Raw genomic sequence first — 27,734 nt, 5'->3', positions numbered from 1 at the left:
ACACTTTTAAGCTTTTAAAGGTAGAACTTAATGGACACTTCATAGACCAAAATAACTCAGCACCTTATTTTAGATTAAATAAGATTTTTCCAAAATAATACAGGCCTAGAATGAGGATTTGTATAACATCTGTTGTGAAACAATAACAACACTGCTGCACATAATACTAATTAGATGAAATGTGACCGGTTGCTTTTTGGTCTAAACACAAAAACTTCAGTTTGAGCTTGTTTCAGTGCCACTATAATCCAGGTGTAGGGATTATGCTCGACGTAGCCCGAAGACAAAAGCTGCATTGTTTCTCCTGGGAAAAAACACCATTAGCGGAGAGAGGGTTTCGCCAGAAGCGGTTTGATCACCGTCACGCAGAGTTGTGACGTGGCTGCCCCAGCCGGTGCATGTGGCTCGAAATAAACTGGCAAAATAAAACACCGTTGTGATAATCTGTCAATGGAGAAAAGAAAGCTGAGCACCACAGAGAGAATGTAAGAGGTCAGTGTCAAAAACACCTCAAGATCAAGCAAGGTCAGGACCCAAAACTGGAGAGAGTTTGCAGAGTTTAACCAAACAACCCCAACTCAAAGTCCACTTACATGCTTTTTCTGGGACTAGCAACCATATCCCAAGGTGCAGTTTGTTCAGTTGTCAGGGAGATTAGGGTACTTTATATAAACTTCAGGCCTACAAGACCACGTCACCCATTTCATACATCTCCATGACAACCCAGTGAACTCCATTCACTGATTTGACCATGTGATGTTGTCCACTGCTTCAATATGAACTGCATCTAAAATACTCTTAACAAAGGAGCTAAAGCCATAATCCAATATCTGATGCATTTTTTAGATCATACACACCAGTGGAAGAAGTATTGCATTATTTACTGTAGTAAACACACATACCCTGCAAAAAAAAGACAAGTAAAGGTGCTGGTTTCATTATTATATTGCTGGATCATTGCTTCTGTCAGTGTATTAACATGGGATCATTACTTTACTGCTGTAATTGATTGACGTGAGTGTAATATTAGGTTTTACTCACTGTTGGTTAATTTTCAAACGCCATTACTTATTTTATAGTGTGATTAGGGTCGAAAATCTTTATTTGAAATGTAACAATTAACTACTAGTCATATAAAATCTAGCAGGGAATTATAAAGATGGCAAATATATACAGTAGCTGCTTCACCTTTCATCGTGAGAGAGGGCGACCTCTGTTGGTTACTGATTGTAGATCTTATTATTATATGTATTATTCTTGCACACGCTTGCAATTCAAGACTGATGTTACATCGATCGATTAGATTTAGCAAAAATAAATAAATAAAAATAAAAAAAATGGCGAAAATAAAACCACATAAACCGATAAACCTCATAATTTGTGATGATTTCAAACCGCTATTTTCAGAGGTTAACCACACGCATGCGCACTTCATTCCAAAATTAGCCAACATGGCGGCGTAATGCTACAGTCTGCTGTTGTAGTCAGTAGCTAACGCATATCCAGGTAATTATCTAAAAACGGACAGATTTAATAACCGGTGTATAACCATTAATGTGAGTTAGGGTTAGCGGCTGTCGGGAGTGTTGTTGTTTTAACGTTTATAGTCAGGGAAAAAAAAACATGAACTACACGACGAAGGTGGTCCAGGTGACGAATGTGTCGCCGAGCACAACGTCGGAGCAGATGAGGACGCTGTTCGGTTTTCTGGGAACCATCGAAGACCTGAAGTTATTTCCACCGGAGTGAGTAAACTGATAATGTGCTGATGAGTTTACACCGACGATAATGTAGTCACAGTTTAGCTGTAGGGTTTTCTAAACAGAAAAATGATTGTAACTGAAGCTAATGCTAACCAGAATTGTGGCTAACTGTAAATGATGCTAACGTACCAAACGTTAACTAATCCTAACTGATGTCATATAATTTGACTTAATATGTTCACTACCACATATATACTTCTTAAAAACTGTGTAATGAAAGTGAGGGCCAGATAAAATATTACGAGGTTTAATTTTGTTAATTCGAGTTGGCACATTAGCTAACTCATTATTTATTTATAAAGGAATTTAAAACAATTTTTCTTCAAAATCAGTATTTCATATCAACAACAGTCATAGCAGTAGCAAGCTGGGGATATTTATAATTTAGTCTGACAGTAAATCATATTAAATGCAGATTAATTTTCTGTTGATCTTGCTAATGAATCAGTCGATTAATCATTTCAAGTTGACTCATATCTCAACATTTTGTTTTCCTGTTACTTGTATATCTTTTATCGTTGCATCAGGTCTTTTTATATTTCATAATGAATCTGACTGACTTAACCTAGGAAGTACGTGTTGACACAGCTTGTAGAAATCATAATTGAGGACCCTGAGCTTTTTTTTTTGGTGACAACAGGGAGGAGGGAAGTTGAATTGATCCTACATCTTTAGAGGGGGGGTGATAGTTGCAATGAAGTGCAAACATCTCCTATTATCTATGGTTTTTATTTTTTCTTGTGTACCAAATCCATAGCTCTGTGCGTAACAAAGCACCACACCCGCCTGACAAAAACAGGACAAGCGATAAGCCGCCTTTGCTTAATTTCATGTCACATTTCTGTTTCCCTTCCTACAGTGATTCTCCGATGCCAGTGACGTCGCGGGTGTGCTTTGTGAAGTTCCAGGAGCCAGAGTCCGTCGGAGTGTCTCAGCATCTGACTAACACCGTGTTCGTGGACAGAGCGCTGATCGTGGTCCCGTTTGCCGAAGGTTTGTCTCATCTTTATTCCCACGTCTGAGTGATCCACGTTGATTGAATGGCATGACTCTTGAATCGTGACAGCGCAATCGAGTAGAATTTGTGAACTGTGCGAGTCAACTTGCTTTTATTTAAGTAAACGAGCGGAACTGGTAATTCAGTGCCGTCTCATTGCCTGGAAGAAGTGTTTAAAGCAGACTTGAACTGTCTTGTATTTGGTGCGCTGTGGTAGCACATTGGATCCGGATTTGACTTCTTTGGGAACTTTTATATCGAGGTCTGCATTTAGAAAGTGCAGCGTATCAAAATCTGCTTTACACACTGGGAGTTGAGCATTCCCCGGGCAGTGGGCGGTGCAGACACCTCCAAGTTCAGTACTGAGGTAGCTTAAACACTTAACCATGTGCATTTTATTTCCTCCCCCACATTGGACTATCCTCTGTTAAACTTCTCTCTGTTATTTGTGTGTGTGCGTGTGTGTGTGAATTTTGTAGTGAAGAAGGCAAAAGCAGCCCCCTCGTTGATGGGTGAAAGTGATCCTCTGCCTGCCAACAGGGGATTGTAGACATTTACAAAGGCCAGCAAGCATTCAAGCCCCAACCCTCTCTCTCTCTCTCTCTCTCTCTCTCTCTCTCTCTCTCTCTCTCTCTCTCTCTCTCTCTCTCTCTCTCTCTCTCTCTCTCTCTCTCTCTCTCATCTCTCTCTCTCTCTCTCTCTCTCTCTCTCTCCCCCGTCTCTCTCTCTCTCTGTGTGTTTTTGTGTCCTCTACTCTTTCTCTTTCCTTCTGTTTATTTTTGTCTGTCCCACGTGGTCCAGTTTAGCGTTAAAAGGTTCCGATTTAAAACGGTGGTTTTTCTCCTCTCACACCTTTGAACTCTGGGTGGCATTTCATTTCATGGCTAAAATAGTGTTTTTACACAGATAAGGCTGGTTATATTCTTCATTTTTTTATGTCAACATGTCCTATGAAGACAGACAGACCATTGTAGTAAAAAAAAAATAAAAATTTAAAACACATTTCCTTCAGTAGTGAATGCTGGCCATGCATTTCATTTTGAGTTAATGCCAAAGGCACCATCCTGCTGTTGTAAATAATCACTAGCATACTAAATATAGCTTGCAGCGGAAACTATCCCCTAACAGATGCACTGTTTACTCCTGTTTGAGTAAGGGTAATGGTTCCCAGTGTTCCCTGGAAATTACATTAAAAGTGACTATAAAAATTTAATTATACTTTCGTGACCCAAAGATTTCCGTGGTAAGGAGTAGAAGTATTGTGATATGGATAAATACATTGTTGGATTTAATGTGTTCATGGGATTTGTTAACATTAAGAAAAAGAATATTCCCAATCTCATCCTTTAAAAAATATATTTTTTTTAAAACTTTGAAAACTTACTTGGATCTGGTTGCTAATTTTTATTTAAAAAAAAAAAAAAAGGATTTAGCATACCGGAAAAGTAATAAAACTCAGTCTCTTTATAAAATTGTCAAAGATAGCCACCCGCCATGACACAATGTTGGTACAATATTCTCTTTAACAGTGGTCTTCTTTTGTTGTTGTGTTTTACAGTTCTTTTTCCTGGCTCAGCCAGTCCTGTATACCAGGCCCTGGTGAAAATACCATCAACAGTTTTGTCTCCTGCAGCAATTTCTCTCTCCAGTGTGCTCTTGTATTTAAATGTTGTCACTGTTGTGTGTCCATATTTAGGTCATGTCTTTTTGTGACAAACCGTTTTGAGAGTGGATTAAGAGTGTGATTATCATGATGATTTTTTTAGTTTTTTTTTTTTTTTTTTTTTTGCGCCACGTTCAAAGATAAAATTAGAGGTATACTGCAACTAAAGTTGACACATTATTTATTTGGTGGTATAAATGAAACTACCCGTTACCCTCTGTACAGGTTTGGTTAATTGACGCAGTGACAGGTAAGGATGCAAAGATGATGATGTACAGCAGGCACGCTACCTACCCTGAATTTTGTTTAACCATTTAGCATATATAAATCACTTAAAATGTGTTTTGGTAAGTAGACACTGATAGCTTTGTATAGTGTTCTTGCCAACTCCCTAAAATTCTCTCTGTTGTGTGTATCTCGATTTTTCTCTGTGTGCTTTTAGTAGCGAAGCCGCCAACGTGAGTCGCTTGTTTCAGTAAACGTCTAAATGAAAACACCCAACTGGAGAAGCAGCTGTGCTTGCTAACGTTTGGTTCATGACTTAAAAAACACATTCAGGTGATATATTCTTGGCAGTGTTCATTGGAGTAGTGTGATTTATTCCAGCAATAGTTAAGTCACTGCAATGATTATGTTGAATTAAGGGAACTCTTCTCTGAACTGTAAGGTAACCATATTGTTGAGTCTAATTTGAAGAAATGCAGTGTGAAGACTTTTGTTCTGTCTTTTCCAAAATGTCTGCTCAGTAGTTGATGCGTGCGAAGGTGTCGCTCTCTCTCCTAATGCCCATTTTGTATTTTCCTGTAGGATCTATTCCAGACGAGGCTAAAGCTTTGTCGCTGTTGGCGCCGGCAAATGCTGTTGCAGGAATTCTGCCAGGAGGAGGCCTTCTTCCTACGCCTAGTCCCATCCCCAACACATCTGTAAGGCTCCAAACTCATTGTTTAGTACAAGTACATTAAATGCCAAGAGTCTTATCTCGTTTTTTAGATGTTTCCTCTGATCAAAATTACTTTTGGCATTAAGATGTAATTGTTTTTGTAATAAAATTGGCAGCAGTTTGAGGACTGGAATAACAAAATGAGTTTGTTTATTCCAGCTTGGAGCCAACCCCTTCGGTCCCAACATGGATGCAATGGCAGCATTTGGATTCCCAGGAGCTGGTATGAATCCACAGGTGAGAGGCAATGAATACAGTTAAGTGTGTATAGCTGAATATGCAGTATAATTAATCAGTCCCATTCTTCTGATGTCTCTTTACAGGCTGCTGATCAGCTGTTAAAGTTCATGACAGACCCAAAGTAAGTCTGATTTTCTGGAGGAAGAAATAGTTGCGTTAGTGTGTTTGTAGTAAAGACACGTTCACTAATGTTTAATATTTCTTTGTTTAGACTGAATCCCCTGGCTGTTGGCTTAAACCTTAATCCCGGCCTGAAGGCTGACACATCTAATAAAGAGATCGAAGAAGCCATGAAGAGAGTCCGAGAGGCCCAGTCGCTCATTTCGGCTGCTATTGAACCTGGACGTGAGTTTGAAAGACAGGATGTTGACTTTTCAGTCGAGAATAATGTGTAGTTTTCTCTTTGCAGTGTCATTATAGCAGTCATATTTAAGATGCCTTTACTCTCACAGTCATTTTTGTCTAATCAACATGTGGTTTTATTGTTCTACAGATAAGGACAGCAAAAAGAAGCGCTCCCGGTCCAGGTCCAGGTCCAGAAGGAGGAGGTCCAGGTCACGGTCAAAACACAGGTAATTGCTACAGATTGTCTGAAGAGCTGGGATAGAGACTGTATTTGTGAGCTGACAATTAAGTTAAATGTCCTGAATGTCTGGTCGTAGGCGGACCAGGAGCAAGTCAAGGCGCCGATCAGGTTCAAGAAGCAGGAGGCGCTCCAAAAGCCCTCGCAGGAGAAGAACCCGTTCCAGAGAAAGAATCAGACGCTCAAGGAGCAGATCCAGGTGGGTTAACTGTGTTAAATCTTGATCTTAAGCATTAATACTGAGATTAACTGCTGGAGACCCTGACTGAGATCTGACCTTTTCATTTATCTACAGAGAAAGAAAAAAAGATGATTCAGGGAGAAGAAGATCCAAAACGCCACCTAAAAGCTACAGCACAGCCAGGAGGTCACGCAGTGTGAGCCGGTGAGTACAGCTCAGATCTTCATGAGGAACGTTTTGATACCGGAGAGAAGCCGGTTTACTACCTGTTTGATGGTCATAGTGGCCTCTGTACACAAGTCAGTAGGAACAATGAGGTACTTCCCTTTTTATGACTGTTACAGTGTTCGGCTTACACCGATCAGCCACAACATTAAAACCACTGACAGAAGAAGTAAATAACCATCTTGTGACAATACAATGTTCTACTGGGAAACTTTTGGACCTGGCATTCATTCGTGTGGATGTTACTTAGACATGTAGCACCCACTTAGACCAGACCAGGCACCCCCACCCCATAGCAATGACACTCCTTGTTGGCAGCAGCCATCCCTAGTAGGATGTAACCTGACACAGACACACACAAAAACGGTTTAAGAACAACTCAAAACAACATGAAGAACAGCACAGAGGGTTTACCTGGCCTCCAAATTCACTAGATCCCAAACTGATCAAGTATCTTTGGGAGGATCCACCTGCAGATATCCTGTGTCTGCACCAACTGTTTGCAATTATCGAAGCCAAAACAGATTTGTAATGTCTCCACTTCTTCTCCTGTTGTGCCACACAGGAGACGCAGGAGAAGTCGCACCAGCAGTCGATCTCCTAAGAAGTCTCCAAAAAAGCGAATCTCTCGGTCTCCGTCCCCTCGAAGGTCAGTGTGTAGTGATGTTTAACACCATCCAGTGAACACTCTACAGCTGTTTCAAGTTGTTATTGAAATAAATATTTCAAAAACACCCTGTGTCATTAAAATACATTTCTTTTCCTCTCCTGCGCAGACACAAAAAGGAAAAGAAGAGGGACAAGGAGAGGGACAGAGACCGCAAGAGTGACAAGGAGCGCACCCGGGAAGAACGAGAACGCTCCAGCAGCAAGAAAAAGAAAAGTAAAGACAAAGAACGGGAGCGTGAAAGGAAATCAGACGGAGAGAAAGGCGATGTTAAGGTTGGTTTTCATTCTTGGACGCCGTGGGCATCGCGGCTTTGATGTTAGCCAGACTGAGGGCGTTCGTCACGGATTAAAGTGTCACATCCATTGGTTTCCATTCACAGATCACCAGGGATTACGACGAAGAAGAGCAAGGCTATGGCAGCGAGAAGGAGAGGGGGGACAGGAAGGAATCAGATGATTCAGCCTCGTCTCCACGGTCTGTAGAAGGTAACGGGACAGCGCGGCTAGTGAAGCAGGGCAAAGTTAACGGTGCTGACGATCACCAGGAAGAGGACATGGATGTCAGCGACTGAGTGCTCCCTCGTTCTTCGTCCCACCTTACGCCTCCATTTTGATTGTGAACACGCTTCGACTTTTCCGTCAAAGGGGTAAAATCTTAAATGTGAAGTGCTTGAGAAGTATCAGTTTATCTCATATAAGTCTGCTCCTTAGTAAATGTGTAATGAAGAATTGTTTTCCCAGTTTAGTGTCACATTTTCTCTTAGCCGCTTCAGATGTTATCGTTCGAACTGGAATTAGGCATCGCTTTTCTCGACCTTGTGTTATCAGAGTTTCTCTTATATTCACGTTTCCAAATTTTTGCTTTGTGTTGTGATGCTCAGTTCTCTCACTACCTTATCAGAACAGTTAGAATATTTTCCCTCTTGTTATCTGAAAGCATTGATTGTTTTATTAAGGATTTCTTTTATATAATAAAACCAATTTGGAAAACAAAACATTGGTCATTTTTAACTTTGTCCTCAGGAGGATAAAATTGAGTTTAAATTAATTTTCAGGAAAAACTAATAGGTACAATAAGGAGACTAGGACTGAAACTATATGCTGATTATGTTTATGTGCATTCAGCTTCTTTAAATGAGAAATTAGTGAAATAATGACATTAACATCTGTCAGTAACACTATATCACACTAGATAAGTAATACCAAGTAATCCTATATTTCCTCAGAGCAGTCCTGCTTATTGCCTCGAAACTCCTCCTCATACAGCCAAATGTGTGTGTGACAAGACGCCCACCCATCTCTGGAAGCCTTGTATAGAAGTCTTTTTATTGTACTTTCACAAAGTCAGTTGAAACATGATGCTGGTGCTTTATTTAAAGGGATGTGTATGGTTGCGGTACATATAAGCTGAAGCAGACACCTCAAATGATCTTAAAGAATATTTCCTCTCTGGACAGGTGGGATATCCAGCAATATAAACTTCACAGCTTAATTCCCTCTTCTTGGTTTTAGTTATATATTTTTATATATTTATATAAAAAAGAAAAACGCAGACTGCCATCAAGTAGAGAATTTATAAACACTAAAAGGTGTTAGTGTTATAATTTTCAGTTTTTCCTAAATCTAAATGTCAGTGAGTCTGCAGATAATTAAACAAAGAGAATATAGCTCAAAGATGCATGTGATCCGGGGGCCAACACAGCCATAGCATGCCTTAAATATACTTAATATCAGTGCAGTGTTAAACTAAGTTTACCTGATATCCCATCTGGGTTCTCCCACACACAAACGTACATACAACGATCCTCGATACAGTACAGTTATTCACTCACACTGAGCACAGAAGTCATACTATCACGACGGACATGGAGACGGCCGAGAGGTAACATGAGCTAACCTGAAAATACAGGAGACTGCGTCCTGCACAGGGGAGAAGGCTTGGATAGCGAACGGTTAAGAATGTGTTTATAAGCTAAACCTTATCCCAGCTGATTTAAAAACATTCTTAAGTACTGGAAATGTATTGCTACACAGTGTTACTCCTTTGAGTTTTTATATATATTTATATATAATACAGAATATATAAATGGATATTGAGCTCGGTTTGAAGCTATAGCTATATGTGTGATTCTTTTTGAATTATAGATGAGACGTGAATTATTTACAGGCGAAGGCGTCGGTGCAGCGTCAAGAATGAGATATTGACATGTGGAAGAGTCCGGTCTGTGTCGTCTGACATCTTTCACAGTAGGGAGCAGCAGCAGCACAGAGCAGCCGGTTTAACTGCTCCGTTGGTGAACAGCAAGAACAACGAAAGCCATCACTCATTTCACAAAAACAACTGCCGGTACCCATCTACACGTGAGATGGCGCTCTGTAACATCTGTTTGCATTGATTTGCTCTGGATCCATGAAATGAACAACTGTCCAATAAAGACCCCCTGACTTTTCTCCAATATGTACACAGTGAAACCTTTTCTGCCTCTACCCTCTCTGACTGTTTCCTGTTCGGGTCAGGTGTGTTTCCAGGTTAGAGGTCTGGGAAGCGACTGGGATCTTCTTTGTACTCGGGAGGGATGAAGAAAATGGACTCGTCAAATTCGTCGTAGCGGAACTCCTGAAAGGTGACGGTCGCCGTGATCGTGGGGAAGACGGGGATGTCTGCGAGGGAGGAAACACAGTAAGACGTTAAGTTTGCGCTTGCGCTCTCACAGGTAAGTCGGCAGGAGGTCGACGCACGTACCGAGTTTGACTGGAAACCCGGGTGGAAGTTTCATCTGAACAAACTCTCTTAGCTTGTTGAAGTGCTTGAACGGGGCGATGACCTCCAACACGTTCAGTAACCTGGAGGCAAACAAAAGCGAACACTTCAAGTTTTTCAATCCTAATCTTCAGGATTACAGCAAGTATCTTTATGTGCGTCTAACTTGTTAAAGACTCTCCATATACGTAAATAGTAAAACCTGGTGAGGGCTGTGAACCCCCCCAGGACCAAAACTTGAGATAATGTAAATTTGCTGCGAAACCAAATAATTCCTCCAGGACTGCAGCACTGATCTCTTTTTGCTGATTACGACATTAAACAGAACATTATAATAACAGTAAGTACAACGTATGTTTAACATAACGAAGCACAAAATGCAAAGCGGAAACAACTGCATTAAAAAAACATTAGCACTGATAAAGGCTGGTGTTTTATCGCCGGCTCCATTAAGGTTTAATATTTTACAGCACTGCCTGTAATCCATTATAAGCAGAACCCAGACCGCCCGAATCCTCCCTCTTAATCTACTCAGCGTAGCCAGCATTCATCACCCAAAATGGCCTTTTTCTTAGATTTATTTATTTGTTTGCCACAAGCTCTTTAATAAATGGCCGTGAGTCAACATCAAAATTTAAAAGGCAATTAATTCGGTTATACGTCTGAAGGTTCTTAGTCATCCAGGTCATGATATATCTAAATAAATGAAGCTAAAACAACACGCTCGCCCCTCCGACTAGAGCTTGTTAGAAACAGTTTGTCAAACGACAGGATGTAATGGCAGCTATTTTAATAAATTATTAATTATTTCAGTGAGTTTTAAGAAACGATGCCAGCAACTTCCTGCTTCCAGCCTTTAAAACGCAAAGCATTAATGATTCAGTTTCATATCTGAGGGTAAATGGATTATCTCTGGGAACTGGGTGATGTCATCTCGAGCTCTCAAGTAAATTCTAAAGGTTATTTTTTTTCTGTTACGTGACATTTAATTAAGAATATGTCGCTTTTTTTTGAGAAATTAAGGAAAATTTGACAATACAGTTGTAAAATCCTAAAGTGTTGAGGTTTACACTTTATATATATATATATAGCAAAAAGAAGCTACTAACAGAAATTCAAATAATAAACAATGAGGAATAACGCAAAATCTTGTCGTCACACGGTGGAGCAGTTGCTATCTTCTCATCGGTGGCTCCCGCACACAACCTGCAAAGCCCGTTTTTTTGTCTACCTGGCCCAATTATCTGACGTGAATTATTTCATCTTCACGCTTTTCTAAAATCCCATGTGTATCAAAGCGTATTCACCCAGGATCTATCTGCACCGAGAGCTTTGTAAATAGATCTAAGGAGGAAGGGATGTACTTACGACTCGATGCCTAGAGGGAAATCCTGGCTCATGGCTACAGTAGCTTTGAAGTTCTTCTTGCTTTCCTTACACACGAGCTCTCTGCCAAGATGAGGTGGCCTGAAGGTGGGGAGAGAAAGACGAGCACGTGTTTAAAGACGTGCTTCACGCTCGACAGCTGTACAGAGTTCCTCGTAGCTGCCCCAAATAAATCGCTAATTGGGGCGAGGACTGACGAAACTGGAGAAAATACGAGTTGCTTACTTTCCGTGCTCTGCAGTTATGTACTCTTCCCAGGAAATGGTATTGGGGGCTGGAGCTGTGAGGGACTGCCTCCTCACGGGCTGGCGACAGGAAAATTATCAGTCAGTGGCATGATCACACTGGTGTCACGGCTGTTTAGCCGACAGCCGACGTCTTTGTTTCTCACCTCGAAATTCTGCTCGCTGATGCTGCCGCCTTTACTCAAGCTCTCCATGATGGCTTTGTTCCTCAAGATGTCTTCTTCGCTCAGGTGCTCGCGCCGTTTGCGCGACTCTAGCACCAGACCGTTGACTGAATAGAAGTCGGCCACGAAGTTTCCGACCCTCTCCTGCGCAGAAAACGAGCAGATGTTGGTATTTCATCGTGACCTGCAGCGATGTTTTTCAGACAGACTGCAGACCTCTTAAAATGGTCCAAGGAGCAGCCTGAGGGTGGAACTGAATTAACTTTACATCAGGCTAAAAATGTTCTCATGCTTCACGCATCCCTATCAGCTGTTTAAGCTCTGAGATAAACAATTAGATACACACAGGCTTATGATGCACCTAAATAATTAGTACGTGCTGCTCAGGCTGTATGAAGAGACAAAGTGGGGCTCTGGATCCCTGTGGTTCTGCTATGAAAAGGTATCATTATTATTATTATATGAGCCTGTACAGACTCATCTCTCTTCAAATTCCTGATAGCTTTGTTGAAGAAGGACCACGTTCATTCTGGCTTTTAATCCAGGCATGATGCAAGCCTTACTGTTTTATCCTCTCTGAAGAGCCAGCCAATCTGACTACGAGAGAACGTGATGGACTTGGTGGACAGAGTTGCAGAATAGACGTCGCTGCTCATCAGAATATCCACTTCCTCCTCCGTCTCCATCTCTGACTCCTAGGGGCACAGTAATGAGCGTCAGGCCTTGATGTTCGGGTTAAACAGCTGATGACACCGCGTGAAACGGAGAGGCCTGGCCGTAACCAGTCGCTCACCTCATGGTGTATTCTTTGGTACACTTTCGCCTCGTTGTCAAGAACCACGAAGGACTGGGAGGGCGCAGCGTCGCCGTTGAAAATGAAGCTAAGATCGCCGCGCTGACATTTCATGTCGGTGAAGTCTATCAGAGTGGTGTCGAGTCTAAATCGAGAAAGATGATGGAGTGCATGTGAAGTTTGCAACGTCCTACTTTTAAGATCTAAAAGGAGATCCTGACCTCAATATCAACCACTTGCTGCATTTAACACCATGAGAAACAGCAGCAGCCTTCATCTAGTCTTACCTGATGTTGATGCCCTGCTTATAGATTTTACAAGCATCGGATGGCAGCATTCGGGACAGCAAAGGCACTACAACAGACGAGAGATGAGTAAACAGCTCGACAATCAGCAGAAGCAAACACTGGTTTATCTTAAATGAGGTGTTTAGGTAGGCCAGCAGGTGACCCATCCATGATTTTAGGAGATTTAAAATTAAGGCTGGCCTTAAAAACTCACAAGTCGTAAAAGTGTGCAATACAAAGAACTTTATATTACTTGTGTTTGTTTGATGTTCGTGTGAAATCAAACTCACCCCAGCTCTGAAAATCCCAATGCAGCTCCAGATAAAAGTCACCAAGCTGCAAAACAAAAACATGCAAACGGTCTGAGTAAAGGACTCGAGCGACGCATTCCAACTTCAGAGGTCAAAAGAGAAGTGCAGTTAGGTGAAGTTGATAAATTATGCATTTCGGCAATTAATATGCATCCTCAAGGGCAGGCAGTAGTCACTTATGCTAATCGACGCCTGCAGAGATTCTCGCAACACAATGGAGTGAATGTTTCACGGCGCAGAGTGACAGAAAGGCAGACTGGTGTGACAGCGACGTCCGCGGTGGCGAGGCCAGCTGTGAAACTCACCTCCCTGAGAGCTTTCAGCAGTTTTGGCCTCTTGTCCTCCACGCTCTCCCTCGACTGCTGCTTTAACTTCCGCAGTATTGCTGTGACTGGGGAAAGAGAAAAGGAATAAATCAACACATCAGCACAGGGAGGACGCAGAGGACGTTTACTATTTTATTTTAGGACTTAGCACTCTACATGCTCTAACTGGGCAACAATACGTCGACGCAGTTGATATTATCGGCTGATTTTAGCTTGGCAGCATATTTCTAGGTCTCATTTATTGTTTAATATTGGCCAAATAGACTCAGTAGCTGAAGTTTTAGGTAAATCTGAACAATCCATTTCAGTTCAAATGATGAGTAAGTATTGCATCATAAAGGTTGACCTTGTGGTCGTTTTCACTGCACTTAAATGTGTCATACGTCAATACATGAGGAAGAATCGCTGCTCTGCGTCAGCCAGTTCCGATTATTACATTTCCTATTACTGCATGTGCACAGGCAGCAGTGATTGGATCTGCAGATATAGCGCACTGGCTCGTAAACTGCAGGCCTCTTTTCTCACAAACTGACCAGTCTCCCCTTTATTGATACCAGACAGACCACAGTAAATCAGCACGTTCCAGATTTATCCCGGTTCTCTCGGCCAGGGGTGGACTCGGTCCGGTCGTGACTGAGGAGAGAAGCGCTGACGAGGCAGACAACAAGAGCGCGAGCAGTTTACGCAAGGTGCAGATGTGTAAAAGCGAAAAGGTGATGACAAGACTGCGGTGAAAAGCTGTAACAACCAAGCTATACCAACTGCATGTTATTTAACCAAACCTCTAAATCTAAATATCCTGTGTCACTGGTGTATGACTTTCTTTGCATGTCCTTGCTAATGGTGTGAATGTACCCAGCCCCCATCTCTGCCCCACTGCTGCCTCTTCACCCTTGTGAATTATGTGACCTTCTCAAAGCAAAGCTTCTGGTCCCAATCCCAAGACAGTCAGCCAGCCACAGCAGGCACAAAGAGCCGAGACGCATACTAACAAGAATGAGGGTCATTTCTTAGACAAGCAGGCCTCACAGCCGCTACGCAGGCTGTTAGAAAAGGACGCTGAGAATTAAATGTTATATTATAACAACTAAAAATGGTCACCTTAACACAGCTACAAAAATGGGTTATATAGTATTTCAGTCTATTTACTAGAGACTGAGTACAGAGCAATGACTGGATACCCGAAGCATTTACTGGCTTCTTTCATGTGGCATTTCACTCATTTCGCTGGACGTCAAACCCAAAAGTGGAAGCATCATTAAGCAGGGTAGTGACCAGGCTGTGAGCTCAGGGCTTCCTAACACTAAGCCATCGCTCAGGCGGCGTTCCAGACCATCTGGATGACGAGCGCTCAGAGAAAATCCCCCACCTTCAGCTTTTTAGCTGTGCTGACCAGATAGCCGTTTCCGTGTTTAAACAAAATTCCTCACTGAGAGGAAAAGGAAAGATTGCAGCCGACCCCTCTCACCCTGGACCCACCAACAAGAACCCCCTCATACACATATCTGGACTGTTATTCACCACAATAAGTCACAAAACGTTAACGTTACCTTAAGGCGCAAACACACAACCTGTGTTATACTTATTGCCGCAAACACTACGACAAATTCCTTGTATATGTGAGCACACACGGCAATACACACAGTTCAGATTAAATGATTCATAAAAGGTCTGTCCAACACTTACACTCCTCCCATGACCTGTGACAGTACTTTATGAATACACGTCTGAAGAAATTGGAAATTGTCAGCAATGCCATGTTGGGATGCAACTTAGATTTCAACTGTGATCGATCAAGTAACAGCATAAAATGTGAGAAGAAAACACCCAAGACCAGGGATGCTTATCTTGTATATACAGGAAGTGCTTCTGCAAAGCGTAGCCTTTGGAGACTGAATTTAAATTTATATGCGAGAAAGAATAAAATGTATTCTTCAGCAGGAAAATATTTTCTGTCATTCAGATGGAGCAAGTCAACCAAATACAATCCTATTGAACACATTACAGCCATCAAGCTGAGATATGAGCAATACAGGCGCTACAACAGGCGCACTCAAACAGAATGGCATTTTCAGTTGTCAGAATGACTGACTAGCCCACAAACGGTGACTAAAGCCATCATAAATCTATGAAACTATCAGACAGACAGGGCTCAGCCTAGAAGTCAAAACGCTGGGAGTGTATGATTGCAGGTTTGTCAGTGAGATTACCACAAAGACGTCCAGATATGAAAAACTCAGGGCAGCATGCTGCTATTCTGGGCGGTGTTGACATAACTTACTCATCTGCCTGTCGCCGTAGCTGATGGCTTCTGCTAGCGGACTCCATCCCTGAGCGTTCTTTATCTTGACAGGTGCATTGTGGGCCAGCAGAAGGAGAGCACACTCTGAAGGAAACAAGAAAGGAGATGAAAGTGGTTAACTCTACATCACTGTTTCCTTCTTTGTACTGTTGCCATTTTTCATTTCGAGCAGCCACCACAAGATCATCACCACGAGTGAGGTAATGTTGGGATTCTAAAATAAACTTTGTAGCGCAGGCTTTAACAGACGATTTATGTAACCTGTACATTATGTACTGACAAACCTAACACCCGTGTGCTCAGCAGTTTTCTGTACATTTGAGATGGTCATTACAGTCAGCATAAGCTACTGACTGTTAAACAAAATACCTGATAGTTGATTAGGTACGCTAGTGAAAACAAATCCCTTCTAATATAACAGTCCTGCATGAAATCCTAGCTTCCTGAATAGTACGGTACTCAGCATTTGTTTAAAAGAGTTGTGGATTCAACTGTATTTTCATTCTGGAGGCTGTGGTTTGTAGTACTATTGTACTATATTGTGTTGTACTGACACATGTTTCTGTTATTTCGACAACCCATCATAACAACGGGCTAGGCTAAATAGCAGAAACATTTTCTGGTTAGTTTAATACAGTTTAACAGCACCACAAACCACATGAGCTAAAACCTTGCTTATGGTGTTTTAAACATAAATTGAACGTTACAAAGTTCTGGACCGTCATACTAGAATACATTCGTTTTCACTAGTGTACCTAATGTTTTGTCAAGTTAAAGTAAATTGGCTTCTTTGTGTGTTATCAGTGATGTATTATGTTACAGCTACTACTATGTTATAACAATGTTACATTATCCCAGATTTGTGGGAAGGAGAAGTTGCGGTACATTAAAAAAAAACAAAAACAAACACACAAACAAACAATGATGACACTAAATACTCTTTCAGTGAGGCCGCATTATGACAGATGCAAGGCCACGGAGCACAGCAGATTTAGTCCAGTTTCCTGGGCTGTAGCAAATACCGGGAGATTACCTTTTGAGATGCTTTTTGCTTATTTTGGTTTAATCCTGTATGAGAAAATAGGCTGCTGTGACTAAAAGCAGGTTAAATGCATTTTAGCAATTTAGCAGATGAGAGCTGCACTTTTTTTTTTATTGTGTTTTAAACCAGTACTTACTTATTTCTTTTTACCTCTTCCTCTTCATCATTGTCTTTGTTTTAGTGTTTAAATGTTTTATTTATTGCTACGTCCCTTGACTACTCTACTTTAAATGGTAATTGACACTGACATAGTGTTAAGCCTCACCTTTGTGGCCCATCATCACAGCCAGGTGAAGAGGCGTGTTCCCTGGAGAGAGAAACACATCACACTGTAATTTAACAAATGCAATCATAAACACGTTAAGCATTTTTTAATTGATTATTTCCAAAACAACCAGGTCAATACTAAAGTCGCATACCGTGTACATCTTTCTGAGAGATGCTGTGGGTCCTGATGAGAGAGGAGAGCCGACGCACGTCCCCCTTGAACACGCATTCATGAACGGGGAACTCCAAGTCCTCATTTGTCAGGATTATTGGGTTCTTGTTGTTATCATTGACGACGGTGCCAATTGACGAGTTGTCGTTGATGTTGTTCGCGTTGAGCTGCTGTTGCTGCTGCAGCGCCGAGGTCTTGACTGACTTCTGGAAAGCCTTGTAGGACTTGTAATGGTTACCGGTACCGTTGGGAATAGTCCCGTTAGAGGTCTCATCGTACGTGTCCAGTATCTCGTCGTTTTTGTTCGCTTTGTTGTGGTCCTTTCGCACGGTGCGTATCTTTTCACCTGTCATAATGACTGCCGTACGTTGCCAGGCGAACTAATTACTACGGGCTGGTAAAGATGGGGCGCAAATTTCAGAGCCAGTCAGCATGAGCAAAATCCACAAATATATAAATTCAGTTGAGCTTCTCAGCAATTTAAGCCTTTTCTCGTAGGTGGTTGTTCTCTATTATACAAATAACAGTACACCTGCTACCCGGCTCAAATTAAGCATTAGCTTCCAGCAAACGTTAGCTAGCTAGCCCACAATAAAAAAAAAATAATACGGTGGGTGCGGCGATGAAAACAGAAATTAACACTAAACATAAGACAACAGACACGCACTAAATCAACATATGGTTTAAGATTAGAACGAACCGCGAGCGACTACATCGTTGCCTCCTCTACCGCCTCTTGGATACACGTTTTAAAATGGTATCGACTCACTTGGCTTTGCGGCAAAATTCAGGCGAACTGGGTGGTACAATAAGCCAGCTGAGCTAACGTCTTTGCTAGCACCGCTAGCAAGTCGGGCGCAAACTCTCGCGAGAACATACAAACAACGCCGAGAATTTGAACGCGAGTTGATTCCGTCATCTTTGTGAGACGCTACTTGCGTCGGAAGTAACTAGCTAGCTAGCTGGCTAACAAGCCGCGCTGTTTTTTCCCCCCCAAGAATGGCATCCTCTAAGAAGGGGAAGAAAGTTGTGAATCAAGAGGAACTCCGACGGTTGATGAGGGAAAAACAAAGGCAGGCAACGGAAAAGAAGCGCGTCGAGTCTCCTTTTGCCAAATACAACAGCCTCGGGCATCTCAGCTGCGTCCTGTGCAATGTGCAGGTGAAGTCTGAACTACTGTGGCCTGCTCATGTTCTTGGTAAACAACACAAAGAGAAGGTTGCTGAGCTGAAAGGAGCAAAGACTCAGCCTGTGGCAGCAGAGAGTCAACCGGTAAAGAGGAAAGCGCCGAACAGCGAGGATGTTAACGGGAAAAAGGCTAAACCATCGTCTGTTGCAGATCAGTCTGCTTCAGGAGTGCCAGGAGATTTCTTTAAAAAACCCAAAGAAAAGCCTGCCGTTTCTACCCAAAAGTCTGCAGGTCTGAGTATGCTAGCTGGAGTTTATGATGATGATGAGGATGATGATAAGGATGGAAATGCTGAGGCAGGTGGGACAGGAACCCCAACCCCCCCTCAGCAGAAGACTGAAGCTGCAGGATTACCAGATGACTTCTTTGACAGCTCCATCCCATCCACACCTGCAATTTCGCATTCGGGGTCCATCCTCAAAGCAGACGTGCAGGAGAAGATCACAGAAAAGAAAGACAACACAGCCGAAGCTCTGCCTGAGGGTTTCTTTGACGATCCAGTTAGAGATGCCAAAGTGCGCAATGTCGATGCACCCAAGGATCAAATGGACAAAGAGTGGGAAGAGTTTCAGAAGGAGATACGACAGGTGAACACAAAATCAGAGGCCATCGTGGCGGAGGACGACGAGGAGGGGCGCCTTGAACGTCAGATTGACGAGATTGATGAACAAATTGAGTGTTACAAGAGGGTGGAACTGCTGAGAGACAAGCGGGATATGGTGAAAAGCAAGCTGCCCAGAAAAGAGGAAAAAATGGAGATTGATGGCAGTATGGAGGAGGAAGAGGAGGATGAAGAGGAGTTGCTGGGGCTTTTGTCTCAGGACTGGAGGGCTAAAGGGGCTCTGTCTTAAGCTTCTCTAGAAAGAAGATGTGTAACTGATCTCAGCTTTGTCCAGAATACTTTGCCCATGTATGTCGGCAGTCCAGCAATTGTAAATAGGTTTGTTAAAACATCTTCCTCTAATTGTTTTGTATGTTTCAGACTGGATTAAAGACAAATGAAAGGCTTCCCAGTTCATGACTTGGTAAAACAGAAGGCAAGGCCACAAATCAAACCTTTAACTGTGTTTATTCATTGGTGCTCAAACAAAAAGACATTCATAAAAACCTCATGTACAGTAGCAGCATGGACCCAAAATCTACATCATGGTGGCCAAAGCCGTTACATCTTGAGCTTAACTAACCATTGTCCTGCAAAATCAAGTAGTTGACTATGTTTAATTTATAAATAATCTGTTCATGTTACATGAAAAGCAACATGCAAAGCACAACAGAATTATTATTTTTTAAAATGTAAAATGCTGAGATTAAGACCGTAAAGCAAATTTTATCAACCCAAACCCCTTCACAAGATACATGGTTGAGAATAAATTTTTTTTTTTTACAGAATACAACAAAGTCTGAATATGACATTTGTTATGTGAATACACCATTATTAGGCCATTAAAATGGATCAAGTAAAGAGTGATGGTCAGTGCTTTTTATACTACCTGTTACATATTGTGAGCTAGGTGAGCCTTCTCGTCCACAGCAATTCTAAACAAGCAACATCTACATCTTTTGAGTTATTGCTACATATGCCTCATGAGTTACCACTTCAGAATTCTTTGAGTTACTTAAAGTGTTCATAGCCCTTCAAAATCTCCAAAACATCAAGAAACAAAACATAGTAAAGAAACTACAGGAACATGTGGAGATGGACTAAATACAGAATCCCAAATCGCAGCGAGGAAAAACACTAAACAGACAGAGAAATCAAACTTTAGATTTATCTTAGAAAAGAGCATACAAAAGTTAACCCTTCCACTCACTTGTGTGTTTCAGATAAGTTAGGAAACCGTCTAAAAACCAAACCAAAGCCTAACAACAACTCAATTTCTAGTAGTCATTTGTAAACATTCATAAAATTCAATCTCCAAATCTATAAATAAGTCTTAGGTGAGTTGTACCAGTTATTTGTACTGATGGGTGGGGACATCTGCAATTGACAGCCTCAATAGAAATAAAATTTACAAAAATGTTACACCAAGATGGAACAGGTGCTCAAAAAGAAAAAGAAAAAAAGAAACAACACAAACACAGCAAGTCTACGGCTGAGGGTGGAGAATGGGATCAAAATAATTACACTTATTTTCCACAGTTTGTTAATATTATAAAAGGAAGAATTGGTTAAAATGTGAGCTGAATATACTACATACAGGTACGTGTATGGATTACTGTTAAAACTGAAGCGATGCTTTGTGGCTGAGGTTCTGCTGAAATGGACCAGGGGAGGGGGAGTAGGGGGCATGCCAGCGCCACTTTTTCCACAATCAATATGATAAATATTCAGTTCACAAAAGTGCAGCAATTACAGAAAAGAGTCGGTAACCCCGAACCCCCAGACCCTGCAGGGTATCCAATACTGTTCACTGCCAATGTCAGCAATGCTCACAAACCTACAGCAGATCTGAGCTCCATCAGGGAGTACCTCTGGTCCCTGTCATTGTCAAAACACTCCATCGTAGGACCACTGGGAGTTGATATTCCAAATACTTTCCTCAGGTCTTGGTAGGTCAATCCGAGTGAGTCACGTCCAACACCTGCCTGCTGGAAGATGTCTTCCAAGTCTGTGGAAAGTAGTTTTAATCAGAAACATAATTAGTTTCCCACTGGTAAATATAAGCTCTAGGATTAAGTCAGGAAAGAAGATGTCTGGCTATGTCCAAAGGGAACAAAATTCATCTGCCAAGAATATAAATTAACATGTTACATCTCATTTCATTCAGCTCTCTGTGTAAAAGCAAATGCATTTCCAAAACTGTCCCTTTAATAAATTCTAAGATCTTAGCAGTAATAATGCACACCTTTCACAGAACTGACACCAGGCAGGGACACCCTGTTTGGGCATTTTGTGTGAGCATTTCTCTTCGAGCGCTTTGGAGTTAAGAAGCGAGGACGTCTGCTTGTCTTTTGCTCCGTCAGTGGTGTGGAAATCTCTGTCAAAGGGGAAATTAATATTCAAATGCAACATAATGCAAAGAACGCCACAGTGACAAACAGTTTTATATCATGCCATACCCTGCACTGGAGTGGCTTTGGTTGTAGTAGTTTCTTCCATTGACTCAGTTGCTGGACTTTCGCTGCTTATTGCCACTGGAGCTGCTCCATCATAGGTCTTTAAATACAAAGCAGAGAACAGAAGATACAATATAAAATGTCTTATGTGCTTTTCTACTCTTTGAGCTTAAGACAATGCAACTAAAAACATAAAGCTTTTTATCACTCACGTTTTGTTTTGAGCCATTCTCCAATGTGGCCACTCTCTGATGAAGGTCTGCGACTGTAGAGAGCAGAATGTGGATCTGCTCATCAGTCCATGTGTGGTGCTGCTCCTCTGTCTTGTTAGCCTCAGTCATGGCTTTTCTCAGGTCCGTTATGTCCTACAAGGATATCATAAATTAATGTAAAGTAATTTAGGAGTAACGTTTCCAATACTTTTGCACTTTAGGGAAAATTAACAGAGGATCATCTGTGATGGCAGATTTGACTGGTAGGCAGCAAGTGGTGTTCTGACCAAGTGGCAGGGATGAAAAATGAAACGCCAGTGCCGCAAACTGCAGTTCCTCAAATGGCCACTTGAGGCTTGTTCCAAAAGTGAGTCAATCTCCATTAGACCTCCATGTTAAAATGTCCAACTTTACAGCCAAAATAAACATGTTTATAGTCCAGTACGAAAATGTTTTTGGTCTCTATATGTCATTTCCCTGTTCATGAAAACTTAATAGGGACAAGTTTTTATAAAACTCATTGAACTCAATCTTGTCAAGTTATCCATAATTAATCAAGTTATCCATAATTAATCAAGTTATACATAATTAATGGGAATGACCGGTTTGAATAACAGATGGGTGCGGTCACAGGTTGCTAGGTCTCACCCGCACACCTCAGCTCCACTGGTGCACCACTTTGCTCATTTGGATTAGTTAGATGCGGAGTCAGGCCCTGCCAAGATGGTGGCAGCCAGGGCCACCACACTGAACTTGAGAACTGCTCTTTGGGAAACGGTTTGTTCGTCTTTTTAATCGATGGTGTACCTCAAAAGATAGCAACCATAAATCAGTTTTTTCACTGACCACATACGTACTGAGGTCAGAGTAAAATAAATGATTGATTACAAGTACAATTGTCTTGCTGTGTTTATGAAAAAGCATCTAAGCTCCCAAAACAGATTGCCACGTTTCATGTATTATGAATGGCAAAACCAAGACACGGATCCAAGAAAAAACAGGACTTTTGTAACCTGACAGTTCATTCAATGAAAGCCTGAGAAAAACTTTGGCTTACATTACATAATCTCTGGTTCTTTGATAACAGAGTGAGGTGTTTCACTATGGGAATCGCCTCCGCAGTTGGTCACACCCAAGGCGATTCCCATAGTGAAACACCGAGCGAAGTTAGAAAAAGAACTGCAAAAGCATGCACGTGCAAAAGCATGTGCGAGTAAACCAATAAATTAATCTGGAGGTGGCAAAGTTCATCACAGCTTCTGGTTTCAATCTGTGCTGCAGTAAAGCATTATTAACTGACATTTCATAACACAATCATCTTGGCCTTGTACAAGAAGAATTTTTGAAGAACTTGACAAAACTAAAGAACAGTGAAATGTTGATTTGTTTTCTATATACAGCTGTCTCCATACATAAATAATAAATGCCTCCAGCAGCATTCGCCGTGAGCGTAGTGGCGTAAATATAAAAGACAAGCTGTCAAACAAACAGTGAAATCCAACTTTGAACCATAGACAATCCTTCAGCTCTGCTCATGTGAAATACTTGAACTTGAAGCCCTATACTATTCGTGAAGGAACACAGCTTGGGATTCTTCTGTGATGTTTGCCAGCCGCCAAAAACACTGTAATAACACATCCAAAGTTTAACATACAGTTCGAAAAATAGCAATGAAAGGAAAGGCTATTCTCATGGAGAATTCTGCTTCTCACAGCAAACAACATTTACCACCGCTATAGTTGCACACTGGAAAACATTCATTCTGAGATGTACACTCAGTTGCAAGAACATTAGGTACGCTAGATAAAACTAATGTACTCTGCTATACCACTATATAACAGTCCTGCACAAACCTCAACCGCCAAAATGAAACCACAGCTGAATCAACAGCTCTCTTTGCTATTTAAAAAATAGTCTTAACCTTCACGAAGGTCCTTCATGGAGCTTTGATTTAGCCATTTAGACCATGAAAAGCTCACAGACATGATGTTGAAATTTTATGTGAACACCACAAGACTATAAAAAGTAAAATTAAGTTAACGGTGAAAGAAATATATGTCCGCTGGTCAGGTATGAAATAAGAAACTACAGCTTAAATTTACCATTGTCTTCTTCACTTCCTCATCTTTCTTCTGATTCTCAAAAGAATCCTGCATAGTCTTTACATCGTGTTGGACGCTTGTTAGTGTGCTGCCGATCGTGGCGACACTCTAGAAAAAGAAAAATATCTGTCAGTTCTGAAAATCAGTACCAAACCATCTTTTTGATACAGTTTGTTTTGTGGCTTTACCTTTTGAAGCTCTTCGACTGTTGTGGGAAGGCTGATCAAATCAGCTGCTGATTTCAAGTTGGCCTTCAAATGGGCTACAGCTGAATCCAGCAAACTGATCTGCAAGAGTAAAATGATACAAACCATTCAGTTAGACCTGTAACTTCACAACATATGCTCCAATTCATTAAGTACACTTAGAAAAAAAAAGAATGTATTCTCATACAAAAGTCCTGCAATAATTTAGATTGAATTCAGCTTTATGTGGTGCTGCTGAATTGTATTGTAATATACTAACGTGTGGTTCTATTATTTTGGCTACTGCTTTTATGTCAGTGAGGATAAGATAAATAACAGAAGATTTTGCTAGGTAAAGTAATACAGTTCAGCAGCTACACAAACTACATCCTCCAAAAAATTTCATAAAGTTGAAATGACTACTACAACTTTCAATACAAATGCAACATTTTAACATCAAGACAGTTGTATTAGATGTGTTTTTTTTACTCCTGGTATCTAATAAACTGGCAAATACATGCACTTTTGATTTAAGATCCAAATTAGGACCTGAGTAGGCAGTTTAGAAAAAACACTTACTTTAATGTAAGACTGAACTGAAACCTATTTTTCCTTGTCTCAAACATACTTAAGTCACTATAGTATTAGATCTTTTTTCAGAATAAAGGATACATGTCCAGCTGTAAACTTAAAATATCTAGCTTTGTGTGAGACAACTGCCAAAACAAGGCTGGCAAAATTTTCTATCGTAAATGTATATGTTGTTTATAATAGAATTATGCTATTGTTCTTTCACTTTGATTCTAAGTACGCACAAACCACAAAAAACTTGAAAAATCTGTTTTTGTCGGCAAGTTAAAGCCAAGAAATAAAAAAAAAAAAGAATACATTTACTACTACTGTTGTTATCATTTCTATACTATTCATGAAATCTGTGCGGTATTGTTTATTTAACAGGGACTCTCAGCTGCAGCAGATCAAAAGTGTACGTGCTGTAGTTAGATTGAGCTAGATCAGTCTAACTCATGTACAACCACCACTGAAAGCTGAGACATTCTTGTCTAACAGCCTGTCACAAGACGCTCTGGCTTTTACATCTATGTGGTAACAATGTGGTTTCAAGACTTCCAGGCAGATGTGACAACTAACCTTTCGGTTTATTTCTGTCAGGTTAGACCAGAGTTTGTTCAATCCTTTTTCCCCATTCTCAAAGTCATCAAGCTTTCTCTCCTTGTTTTTCAGGTCCTCGCTCAGTTTTGGTATTTCACTTGATGACACCTTCTGACTGGATTCCACTGTAACAACATTAACAGTATATTACTGACAGTGATAACAAAGCAATATGCGACTGCTTGACAGGTTTAAGAGCCCGAGGGGGCACTGCTGTTCTTAACGGCAGCTTACTGCTGTGTAGCTTTTCTTTCAGCGCATCTAGGTCTTCTTTCAGAGCAATCTGCATCCATATTAGTCCAGCACAGGCCATGACGCAAGCAGCTAGTATGATGAACAGAAACAAGGGGTAGCACACGTTGCAGCACTGCGCGTAGCTTCTTCTGCAGAGAGAAGAAACACGGTAACGTTAGACATTACAACTGCTCAGCCTCTTTCATTATTAATGAAGGAGATATTTTCAGAGGCTGCGTGCCGTGCCATGCCATGCCATGGGAATTATAAGGATTACTTATACGCGAGCATGCTTCAAAATATGGGCTGATACATAATCTACATTCACATAATCCTCATGCTCAATATATTGCCTGATATAAAGCTTTAGTAAAAGCACGGTCATCTTTGTCGTGGGCTGGATGGGGAATGCTTTGCCTTGAATTGACCTGGTGATACTGCAGTTCCCCTTTAACCTCTGCACTGTTACTACATTACATTACTGGCAATGTGCCTAGTAGTGAAGGAAACTATCGCTGTTTCCGTCTCAAGAGCACAACACTATCTCTGACTTAAAATAATATTTTTAATTTGTCGTAAAAAATGGTCGAGAAGAATTCCATTGATGAGTGCTTGGCAGCCTAATAATATATAAAATAATTCTACTTTAAATTTTAAATTGATTTACTGGATTCACCTAGTTGTAATTCAACAAAGTGCTGAGTCCTTTAAAAAATACCTTTAAATATTTCCCATTTCCTTTGAAGCTAAGTGACAACAACTACATGACCTCGAAGGCAACAAAACAACACTGATACATTATTTTGACGTTATTAAACCCATCACTCACTTTCCAAAGCTAGCTCCACTGTTCAGGTTGTTGAAGTCGTCGTCTTCCGAGCTCGAGTCGGACTCGGAGTCCGGCGGCTCGGTTCGGAGAAGCCGGTGACCGGACCCCTTTTTGGTCTTCTTCCTCTTGCTGTCCCCGAGCCCGATCAGAGCATTCAGCTCCTTCCTCTTCTTCATCTTCTTCTGCGGGGTCAGCGAACCCGCCGAGCCCGATTTAAACCCGACCAAATCCAATGTTTTGTCCAGTTTGGTTGATGTTGTCGTTTACGTAGCGGCTAAGCTAACTTAACGTCTCTTGCTAGCTTGAATTTCAACCACGGAAACGAATATAAACGTAGGACTCCGCCGGTTTATGGCTTTGCTAGCATAAACTTAATATACAAAAATTGTTCAGTAGCTGAATAGTATCAGGATACACTCCCAAAACACCTTCTCCAAAACAACTTTTTCTATGAGCTGTTGTGAGTTACCGCATCCGTTAGCTACTTTAGCTAACAACTGACACCTCGCTAACGTTTGCTAACAGTCGCTGGCTTGTCGTTACCGAGCTATCACATCGTCTCAGCGAGGTTTAAAATCACCTGCGACGGCGTCGTTCGTTTCCGAGAGTCTTTAATCAGATAAATAAAACATATCTATTACATAATCCAAATAAACGGTAGTCTGAGTTCAGGGATTTGTCCTGCTGCCTGTATTGTTTGGGCAGGGTGTCCAAGTAACCTCGAAGCTGATTGGTTCAACGGTCCGACACGACTTCCTGTGTTTGGATTTTCACCAGGCGACACAGAGCGCTGCACCGCCGACCACCAGGCTGAAAGTAAGTACAATTTAAACAGAAACGTGACAAAGGTAATTAGTGTAACACATGTTGGATTTAAGTAGCTAAATACAACGACAAGGACTCCCAAAGCGTAACCGTGCAAACACAAACAAACAAACAAAACAAGCAAATAAAAATAGCAATTGAAAGAGCGAAAAAAAAAAATAAAATGCTAGTTTCGACAGTGCTGAACTGGTTTATAAAATTCCCCTTATTTACTACCTAAAGCGAGAATATGAACATGTAAAAAAATAATAATAATAACACAGTACAATCTAAATCATGTCTTTATTTGTCAACAATTAAAAATCTTCTTTCAAGACATATTTATCATGTCAGTGCTTTGTTGTGTTGTCACTCATGTCAACTAGTTATACGCAAACTTCCAGTTATTATTTAATGAATACATTTATTTATTAAATGCATGCTAAATCTTGCTGATCGCAAAATTTTCTCTTCTCCAGATTGTATTTCGATGTGCGCATGAGTGTTGGCTGAACTATGTCGTGATATTTATTTTAATGAATTACATTTTTCTGTTTGCAATAATGATTCTGAGCAACAAAAAAAAAGGCATATAAAAACACATGAGAAAAATCCATCACCATTTCATTCTGTTA

General features: G+C 41.1%; 4 protein-coding genes across 4 annotated transcripts; 2 read left to right on the top strand and 2 right to left on the bottom strand.

Annotated features, from left to right (window-relative positions):
* Positions 1-1,445: 1,445 nt before the first annotated feature.
* LOC311489986 (uncharacterized protein) lies at positions 1,446-8,256 on the top strand. The gene is made up of 12 exons (XM_084547311.1): positions 1,446-1,745; positions 2,623-2,756; positions 5,231-5,346; positions 5,523-5,600; positions 5,687-5,724; positions 5,815-5,948; positions 6,097-6,175; positions 6,266-6,385; positions 6,482-6,571; positions 7,158-7,241; positions 7,369-7,534; positions 7,642-8,256. The coding sequence occupies exons 1-12, from the start codon at positions 1,624-1,626 to the stop codon at positions 7,831-7,833; spliced, it is 1,353 nt and encodes a 450-aa protein (XP_084403437.1). The 5' UTR covers positions 1,446-1,623; the 3' UTR covers positions 7,834-8,256.
* A 146-nt stretch (positions 8,257-8,402) lies between these two features.
* LOC311489533 (ankyrin repeat domain-containing protein 13C-like) lies at positions 8,403-18,126 on the bottom strand. Its single transcript, XM_084546654.1, has 13 exons — positions 17,298-18,126; positions 17,144-17,185; positions 15,816-15,920; positions 13,514-13,599; positions 13,188-13,233; positions 12,898-12,964; positions 12,611-12,755; positions 12,381-12,512; positions 11,800-11,961; positions 11,634-11,713; positions 11,391-11,489; positions 10,005-10,105; positions 8,403-9,922 (listed from the first exon to the last, which is right to left on the bottom strand). The coding sequence occupies exons 1-13, from the start codon at positions 17,668-17,670 to the stop codon at positions 9,792-9,794; spliced, it is 1,569 nt and encodes a 522-aa protein (XP_084402780.1). The 5' UTR covers positions 17,671-18,126; the 3' UTR covers positions 8,403-9,791.
* A 61-nt stretch (positions 18,127-18,187) lies between these two features.
* On the top strand, positions 18,188-19,514 carry znf830 (zinc finger protein 830). The gene has a single exon (XM_084546659.1). The coding sequence runs from the start codon at positions 18,317-18,319 to the stop codon at positions 19,355-19,357; it is 1,041 nt and encodes a 346-aa protein (XP_084402785.1). The 5' UTR covers positions 18,188-18,316; the 3' UTR covers positions 19,358-19,514.
* A 45-nt stretch (positions 19,515-19,559) lies between these two features.
* Positions 19,560-27,127, bottom strand: efcab14 (EF-hand calcium binding domain 14). The gene is made up of 9 exons (XM_084546658.1): positions 26,296-27,127; positions 25,467-25,615; positions 25,212-25,357; positions 24,066-24,164; positions 23,878-23,985; positions 21,776-21,928; positions 21,567-21,663; positions 21,353-21,484; positions 19,560-21,115 (listed from the first exon to the last, which is right to left on the bottom strand). Exons 1-9 carry the CDS (start codon positions 26,469-26,471, stop codon positions 20,937-20,939), a joined length of 1,239 nt encoding a protein of 412 aa, XP_084402784.1. The 5' UTR covers positions 26,472-27,127; the 3' UTR covers positions 19,560-20,936.
* Positions 27,128-27,734: the final 607 nt, after the last annotated feature.

Source organism: Chelon labrosus (genome assembly GCF_963514085.1).
Source record: "Chelon labrosus genome assembly, chromosome: 6".
Taxonomy (NCBI): Eukaryota; Metazoa; Chordata; class Actinopteri; order Mugiliformes; family Mugilidae; genus Chelon; species Chelon labrosus.
The sequence above is the reverse complement of the archived record's forward strand: the minus strand, read 5'-3'. Positions and strand labels throughout refer to the sequence as shown.